At 35.5% G+C, this 9,614-nt stretch overlaps 1 protein-coding gene across 1 annotated transcript in view; it reads right to left on the bottom strand.

Annotated features, from left to right (window-relative positions):
* Positions 1–9,614, bottom strand: part of Zc3h12c (zinc finger CCCH-type containing 12C) — a 73,592-nt gene continuing 63,978 nt past the window's right edge. The window contains exons 6-7 of the mRNA XM_047518017.1: positions 8,085–8,191; positions 1–7,573 (exon numbers count right to left, since the gene is read on the bottom strand). Of these exons, the coding sequence (XP_047373973.1) occupies positions 6,177–7,573; positions 8,085–8,191 (1,504 nt within the window). The 3' untranslated portion in view covers positions 1–6,176. The remainder of the gene's footprint in view (positions 7,574–8,084; positions 8,192–9,614) is intronic.

Below are 9,614 nucleotides of genomic sequence, written 5' to 3'. Positions count from 1 at the left end.
ACTAGTCATCTTTGACATTTAATTTCAGTTTTCATAGGAATTAATTTGGTTCTAACATTTACATTGACACTGAACATGAGCTTACTCTACAGAATGCTCATAATGTTATTAACCACTGAATACAGGCAAGCCGTGGACTAGAGAAGGATAATGCTTTTACTTATTAGCATCTATGCTGCCAAATGAGACCAATTTCTTATTAAACAAAACAAACCACCATAAGAAAAAACGAATATTTCAATTTCTCTCCCTCAGTTGCAGAATCATATATGTTTAGCAAGGATTTCCAGTAGTTCTACTAGACTGCTTTTGGAATTGTAAAAATTCCATTTCAAAGAAACACACAGGACAGTGATAAATAGAATCACATGAGCTTATCAAATGGTTGCTCTAAACATATTCTTTAACTTTTCCTGTAAGAAAAGTTTGCAGAATCAAATAGGGAATTCTACTGTCAGCATACAATTATGGTTTGGGAGGGGGAAAAAAAACCACAAAAAGATAAGATCAGTAACCTGGTACACTTGCAACAAAACACTAAGTCTGCAGAAGTTTGCATGTTTCTTATCATTTTACATAAGGTAGAAAATTTATAATTTTATGATTTAAAAACCAAAGGAAATCTAAAACATATTCTTTATAAAAACAAAACATTGCTCTTCAATGTCTTTTTCCTTTGAGGCATAAGCTGCTTTAGAAAAACAGGTGGCCAAGGCTTTAATGGTGAACATTTTGTTGTTTGTCTGAAATACCCAAAAAGAAAATTTAGAACATGATTTAAGTAAAACTTTACAAGTTTTAACTAAATTAAAACATGCAGACATATTTTTTCTGCCAAATGGTCAACAGAAAGCCTTAAATTGTTTTTAAATCTGAAAGACTATTAGAGAAAAAGTCACTTCTAATACATAACAGTACTATTATAACAGGAACAATAAGTTCACAGAAAGCATTAAAGAAACAAAAATAGACAAAACAACAAACACTGTTAAAGGTAGAATTGTATTCAAATTTTAAAAGAAAGCATAACTACTTAAGTGAACAGTAACTTTCACATCAATTTAATATTCTTCTGATGTTTTTGTTGAAATATCATGAATAAAGCACTGTGAATGAGCATACCCAGCAGTGTGATCACATTAAGAATATCACTCACCATGGACAACCCTGTGGTATCTAAAATCTAAACATTTAGACAGAAAGAGCAGAGATACAGTTTCTTATAGTCACTTATAACATTCACATTATAGTTATCCTTATACTAGTCACAGTTTTTAATTTTACAGAGAAGAGCTAAAGTATGTGAAATTGCAGCCTATCTTCTTTAAAATCATTTTTAAAGCACAGATATGTCAATTATTAGAAGCCAAACAGAAAAAATGTAACTGATAAATGCAGTCTTTAAAAAATGTGTAGCTTATTATATGCTAATTTTCAAAATACAATAGATTTTTCTTTTTTCTTTTTTTTTTTTTTTTGGTCCAAGAGGCCATTAAAAAACAAAAGATAGGTAAAGAACTCACATTTCTCAAAAGAAATATGAAGCTCATGAAAAAAATTTAAGACCTATTAAAATCTTTTTTATAGTTTGTGTGTAGTTAAACACAAGAAATATCTAATAAGTAATGGTGTGAACAGTTTAACAAGTGCATCAAGGTGCTTTAATATGACTGTCTCACAACCATCTTTTGAAGAACATCGATAACTATCTGATTTTCTCTGTCAGTTGAAATAAATTATTTCTAATATTAACATATATCAGGATTTACTACTTACAATGTCTTTTTTTCTCCTTCAAAGGCAGGGACCAGGAATGGCCCACAGGGCAAATCTGGCCTGCTGCCTATTTCTGTAAATAAATTTTATTAGAATATAACCAACTCTCATTTTCATATTGTCAATAAAGTTTTATTGGAACACAGTCAACTCTCATTTCCGTATTGTCCCTGGCTGTGTTTTTGCTTTTAAGACGAAGGTGAGCAGTTTTTTCTTTAAGAGACCATTTGAGGTTTGGGTATGTAGCTCAGTGGTAGAGCACTTGCCTAGCATGTGAGACACTGAGACAGACAGACAGACACAGACACACACACACACACACACACACACACACACACAGGAGATCAATTGATTTGCAAAATCTGAATTATTTACTATCTGATCCTTGTTACAGAAGTTTGCTACAAAAGTTTGTCAACAATTGCTCCAGGACTTTTCCTAGACCAAACTAAAATAACTCAAACTTCTTTACTTTTATTAACACTCTGCTTTCTTTTATTCTAATATATGTGTTTACTCTATCTTGTTTATATACTTCGTCTTATTGGTGAACTGGAAGCTCAACGTCACAGATGAATTTTTGTTTCTAATATTTGGAACATAAGCATTATCTATAGCCATAACCTGTTTTATTTCAGGTCAATCAGGCACTCTTTACGAATTACAGAATAATAAAATGAAGGGGCCACATGCCAACAGAATGGCCAGAAATTGTACATCTTACTTATCTTGAATAAGGAAGTTGAAATTAAGAATAACAAAACCAAATATACTTTAAGTAAGTGCCATTAAATCAGGCAAGAAAAGGCTGTAGACTTTTCAAAACACACACACACACACACACACACACACACAGAAGCATCTTCCCACTTACCACAAAGAACTACAACATAAAGTATATTTGTTTTATAAATATATTACTGTCTATATACATATAGTTACATCCACAAAAACATGTTAAATAATCATTTGTATAATCAATACTACTTTAAGTTTTTTTGTGTATTTTAAAATTACACATTCTATTAAAATTATCAAAATAATTCTTTAAAAATATCAGGAATAAAACCAGTGAAGAGTTGCTTTCCTTTTAAGTGGTTCTAAATCCTATCATTGGTCATTCAGACCCCAGACTTGGTCATCCACAACTCAATGAAACAGTTCAATAAGGGAAATGTTAGCCGTCAAAGGACCTCCCCCCGCCCCAGTTTTTAATACTTCATAACAAATATGCATGTGTGTGTATGTATATATATATATATGTATATATAAAACACTTTTTTATATCATATTACATATTCTCATAAATGCATTTTCATAAAAACACAAAACACAAGTTTCCACCAGTATCAAATATTTTATACTGGTGAGCAGTTCTTTCAATGTTTGAGTCAATGACAAACTCTGTCAGGATATAGAGATCATAAAAATGAGACCAAAAATGTCTGTATCACATGCAAGAAAAGGAGGAAATACTAAGGGCCAGTAAGTATATGGCCAGTTGGGTACTATTCCCTCTGGACTAAGACACAGAGACAACAGACTGGCTAATCACTGTGTAAAGTACAGTCAACTGTCAATTATTCAGGGGCAGATTATTCCAGTTTGAATCCTTTTTTCTCCCCCCCAATCAGCTGACCACTTCTGGCAATTTCACTATTTATTCACACACCTCTTTCTGGTTATTTATTAGCAAGTCTGGTAAGTAGGGATTATGAATTAGGGAGAAAGGTTGGGGTGAAATGAAGGTTTGTGATCAGCTGTAGATTTAATTTGACAATGGACTGCTTTGAGGTATTACTTAAGATAAATAAGAATTTGCTACACCCAAAGTCTGCCAATTATCTCATTTAGAAGTTTTGAAAGCAACACTGGTGCTTAAAAAAATGGGGACAAATTGTCCTTTTGACAGAAGAAAATGGCTATTTCTTACAACTAATTACACTGGAAAATTAGTGTGGGTAGTTCAGAGCTACTCACTTCAGTACAGGTGATGGCAGGGTACATTATTTTCCCAAGACAATAATGACAAATAGCCAGCTAAAAACATTAAAAGGTCAAATTTAAAAAGTCATATCCATTTCACATAAAATCTCAATTAAAACAATTTAGCCATCTTCAAATAATTAAAATGCTAAAAAAAATGGAGGCAAAACCTACAAGTGTAATTTAAAAGTGATTTGACTATGACTAACATAAAACATACTACACATCTGTAACCCTACTTTTGGCACTCATTTAGCCTCTGTATTTAAACTTGTCTGTAGAGAATGACTGACAAAATTAAGGAGAACAACTTCACAAGTGAGTACGGATTGCTCAGACACCACTCAAAATGGTCTGTGTGGTGTCTGGGTACAGATGCATGCCACACTCACTTCAAACACAACAGCAATAATTGTGTAGAACATCACTTTCCTGAATTAAGTTTGCTGAACATGGTTCAGATTATTGGATATGTCAATAATGCACAATGCCTTTTAGAAGCATTTACTGTATACCCAAATCCTACTTCATGCAACACACAGTGTCACACAAGTAGTGAAAATGTTATCCTAGTCAAAGATGCTTGGACATTATTTTCAGGCAGCATTTTACCTTTATTTTAAGTTCAGACTATATAAGTTTTAGGAGAAAGAAAATGCCAATAAATTTATTTAATATATTTTAATATATTATATAAAACTAAGACAGACACTTTTATTTACCTAAATCATTACTTTTATTTTCTACCCTATTCTAGACCTCAATTTTACTTTAAAAATTTGTATTTAAATAAGGGATAAAATGTTGCCCAAAAGTCTAATCATAGTTACACATTTGTGTTTTTAACTAGATCTACAAATCAAAATAGTTCTTATAGTTAAAAAGATACAATTTGTATCAACAGTAAAAGGTACTTTCTGGTTTTTCAGGGCTTTACTTCAAACTGTAGCATGTAGAATAATCCCAATGACCAGAGCATCCAGGCAGACTGTAGAAACAGATCTGAATGTGTCTGTTACATTAAGTAAAATTCAGAATCTGGAGGGAACAGTCAGGTTATATCAATCACATGACTGCCTGCCACTGACTGCAAAATCTGTCTTCTAGCCCATAGAAACAACAAGCAAAACCCATGACTTTGAAACCAGAAATATCCCTTACTAATACTAGAACAGACTTTAGTCTGTATCTAAAACTACACTATTTGTGGCAAGAGTCTGGCCTTAATAATATAACAGGCCCCCCAAAAAAACTACCTTCAGGAAAATGGAAAATATACAGTATCTTACAAAAATTTTAAGTTATCATTTACAACTCCTCCATCACCATTTCTATAGTGCAGTATCAATAACTGTTGCATATCCTCAATACATAAAACCACCTCAGGCCAGCCTTGATAAATAGCAGGAAAGCTAGAGTATATTAAATATAAAAGTTGCATTGAGAATAATTAGATTCATTAAAAACAGGCAAGTACTGTGAAAGGGTAATTTATCCAGTATTGTTGTGCCCCCAAAACAAATAAACAAACATTAAAAATACAGGTTAATTGAAATATAGGAATTCAATTCCATTCCTACTGTCCAGAAGCACATCATAGCTGGATAACAAAGCTCTAACCTGTAACAGTTACGGCTTTTGCCTTATTCATACAAAAATAAAATAAAAAAATGGAAATGATTTTTTCCATTGATTGCATCTGCTTTCTTTTAAACTGACCATATTAAGTTAACTAATTTCTTAACAGAAAAAATCCAAACAAAAATACAACAAGGAAAAGTGCCATATTGTAAATCATTCTAATATATACTATTACCCTTTTCAACATAAACTGGTAACTTACATTTTGTTTAAAATATAAAGTCAGTGCTGTAGTATATCTTTGTTTCTATAAATAATGATTATAGCACAAAGAAGCCCACTTTCCCCAAATAAAAATAACTTAAAAAGCTGTAAAAGATTCTAATTAAGCTTGGCTTGAAAAAATAGTTTGCTAGGTCTAGTCAAAGTTTCCACATTCTGAAGGTATTGTAATTGCTTGCGATTGATAGATAAACACCAAGTTAATAAAACATGAAACAAAGATAAAAAGTGCTGCATATAAACCCCTGATGCACCAAAGATTAATATCAAAGATCACAGATACATCTATTAAATCAAACTGGAAAAATTTCCAGTCAAGGATATAGCTTTAAAAAGGAAATGTTTAAAAAAAAGTTTGAATGTAAAGCAATCCCGTGATATTTCCACCAAGTGGGGCTATACATACAGATTCCATGATACAGTATTTCACATAAATGGATACTATATAACCTCCTTGCTGAGAAGGAGATCACATGTGCTATTGTAGCAAACCTCCCTCAGCATTTGAGCTGAACAAAAAACTACTAAACACCACAATGATGCATCATCTTTCAATAACCCAGCTGTGATTTCTCCACTAAAATGGCTGCAGCAAGCTGCTGGGCATCTGTCATGTGAGGATTCCTTTTCATGACAATTCTCACAAGGTCAGGTGGGAAGATGTTGCACAAGTTGATATAAATCTTTTCCCGGCTGTCTTGGTACCTTGGAGGATCTTGTGGTATTCCACAGTATGGTATTCGCCAGGTGGGCTCCTGCTGTTCAGGTAGGCTCTGGAAGGTGAACTGCTCGTAACACGGTGGTGTGGAGTTATCAGGCAAGGAGTAAGTCTGCCGATACCCATAGGCATCCATTCCAAAACTTGGCCTCTCCCAGCTTCCCAACCCTTCCTGACGGGAGTAAGGCTTTCTTTGTCTTGAAGGAGAACTGTCATAGAGTCGGGAATCAGAAATGCTGTCTATTCTGGTAGCCACTAATGACCTCCCTAGGTGTGGTGGCTTAGAGTGTGCTGAATTTGGAGGAGAGGGGTAATCACCAGGACAGCTGGACCGGGCACCCACAGCAGGGTGCTGCAGATGCATAGCCAAGTGTGGAAGAGGAGGCTTGTGATGGAACTTTGGTTCTTCATGACTGTAACTTTGCACTCTGGTTAAGGGGTCATGGAAATTCTGCAGGAAGGGTTGGGAATTAAGGCGGCTGTGAGGGTGCATGTGTTGACACTTCAAATTCTCTTCCAGCTGGGGGTCAGGAGAACTGACATAGGATCGGTCACTGTACCCCACATAGGAGTCACTGCTCCCACAGCTCATGCTCCCTTCACTGCTGCAGTCAGAAGCTACAGAACTTATTCTATAGTCTGTGTCTAATGAGAAACGCCTTTCAGGACTTCTTGGGCCTGAGATACTCAGATTTGAATATGCATTTAACATGGAATAATATCCAATGTCAACAGGTGAGTCACATTTTGGATACTGTTCGTAAGGCATTGGCGTTCCATGATTTTTGGTTGCCATCATCATTGGAGGATATTGTCCCTGTGGTCTTTGATCCTGAGGTGGGAAATGAACTCCAGATGGAAGGCCATTGCTTAAAGATGTAGTGCTTTGGGGTTTTGCAGTAGAAGTAGCCGGTATACTAACTAAGGAAGGTACAGACCTGGTTTCCAATTTGTTTTTGGTGGGAAGCTTTTCTTCTAGGTCTTGGTAGACTTGAGTCCTTATGCTTGGATCTGATTGCCTCTTTGGAGCACCTCGCTTGACATCAGAAGTGCTATCAGCCTTTGTGCTACAAGGAACGCTGTTGCTTTTCACCAGTCCTCCTTCATTTGCAGTTTTGGCTGCTGTATTTCTAGACATGGCACGAAGTTCATCAGCCACTGACCGCTGAGGCTGACTGCCCCTTTCAGGATGGTAATATTTGCACTTGTGTCCATAGGTACACTTCTTTCCTATGAAGAGTAAAATTAGTTAGACAATACCATCAGATTCTAAAAAATCAGCATGGCATGACTATTTTAACTTGTGAAAGAAACAAAGAAAGAAATGGGAACTGTGGTAAGTGCTATTCTCTGTTTCATGCTCATGAGAAATGTCATTTTTCAGTCTTCTCATTTCCTTACTATCAAGAGCAGTAAGAAAGTTGGTCAAATGACATGCTTATCTGATTTCTGTCTAGATGAAAGAATTCTAAATTTCATGTACTTAAAAACATCATATAGAATCAACTGAGTTTCCAAATCATATTTTAGTTCAGGAAAATTCATATGTATTGAAGTCAAATAGGTAAAAACAATTCTTTTTCATGGTCAAGAGAATTTCTTAAATTTAATTATAATCAAAAGAACCATATTTAAAAAAAAAATTTTATGCCATTCAAATTTTTAGATGCTTTTATTAACACAAGTTTAACAATACATTGTGTTCTAAGGACAAATGTTAAATATTCATAAAGAAAGTTACCATATGGACAAGGCTGCTTTTTGTGTTCAGGAACAATAGGTTTCTTCCTCAGAAAATTATCCAGACTTGGGCCATGTCTGCCAAGAGGGTCATCAGGAGGCATAAATCTAACAAGGAGACAATAAAACAATGACACTGAAGTAGGAGGTTGATAATTTAATTCTAAAGATACAGTACAAAGATTTATTTACTCTAAGATAACTTGAAATTTTAATCCAAGAGTTTTGATTCAACATTTACAGGGCTAAAAAACCCCCAAAAAACAACAACAAAAAACAAACAAACAAAAAAACACTACACAAATTTCTCCTGTCTTAGAAACAAAATTAAAAGATTTAAACTGATTTTTTTGAGAAAACAGCCAGGCCCCAGTAGGACCCCGGGCCGAACTGACTGAGCCCCATCTCCAGGATCTCGCAGCCCGACCGATCACTCCCTGCCTCTGGGTTCCTCACATTGACTGACTGCTCCCTGCTGCCAGGACCCCCAGACCAACTGACTGCCCTATCACTGGGACCCCAGACTGACTGATTGCAACCGGCCTCCAGGATCCCACAACCACACCAAACACACCGACCTCCAGGACCCCTGCCTGACCAACCACATCCCGCCTCCAGGACCTCCTGCTGACCACAGCCACACCCTGAGCTGCAGCTCCCCATTTGCCAATGCGTTTCGAAGCCAGAGCGGTCATCTTGGATAGTCCTGGAAGCCATAGCTCCCATCTTTAGGTGGGGCAAAACCCATACTGAGACGCCTGCTGGAGGCTTGAAGCTCAATGTCAGGTAGCTCTCATGCATCAGGTTACTGAACTCTGGGAGGTTTCATTACTATATGACTGTTATACTGTAGATTTTCTTTTTTCTCCTTATTGAAAAAGTTTAAGTTTTTATTTCTTTACTTTTCTTGCTCTCTTTTCCTTTTGTTTACCTGTTCCCTCAGAGTCTTTTTCTCCATTTTTTGCATGCTAACATCCAATTTCTTTTCTCACCCTTTCTATTATCTAGAACTTCTGTATATTCTTTTCTTATCCCATTAACAGCCACATCCTACATCCCTTTGCATCCTCTTTGTCCTCCATTTGGAACTGCAGACCTTATTGCAAATCTATTTGTTTTACTGAAGATAATATTTGAACTCATTCTGTTTATTATGACAATTTTTTTATTGTCCTCATAGGGGCTATCTGGTCTAGGATTGCATAGTGTGAATTGGGCAATACTAATATTGATCTCCCCTTAAAGAAAGGGTTTTGGAAACCTATAGGGCCACTATAAGGCTATAGGGGGAAATCTGCAATACCCAAGATCTGCGCTGCTAGAGGGGAAGATACATGAACAACATGAAGAAACAAGGGAAGAAAATGATCCAAACAAATCTAGATTCTATATTAATAGAATCCAATGACAGTATGTTAGAAGAAATGTCAGAAAAGGAATTCAGATTATACATGATTAAGATGATTCGCGAAGCAAAGCATGAGATAAGAGAGCAAATGCAGGAAATGAATGATAATACCAATAAGCTGAA

This window comes from Sciurus carolinensis, chromosome 11, assembly GCF_902686445.1.
Source record: "Sciurus carolinensis chromosome 11, mSciCar1.2, whole genome shotgun sequence".
In the NCBI taxonomy this organism is placed as follows: domain Eukaryota; kingdom Metazoa; phylum Chordata; class Mammalia; order Rodentia; family Sciuridae; genus Sciurus; species Sciurus carolinensis.
The sequence above is the reverse complement of the archived record's forward strand: the minus strand, read 5'-3'. Positions and strand labels throughout refer to the sequence as shown.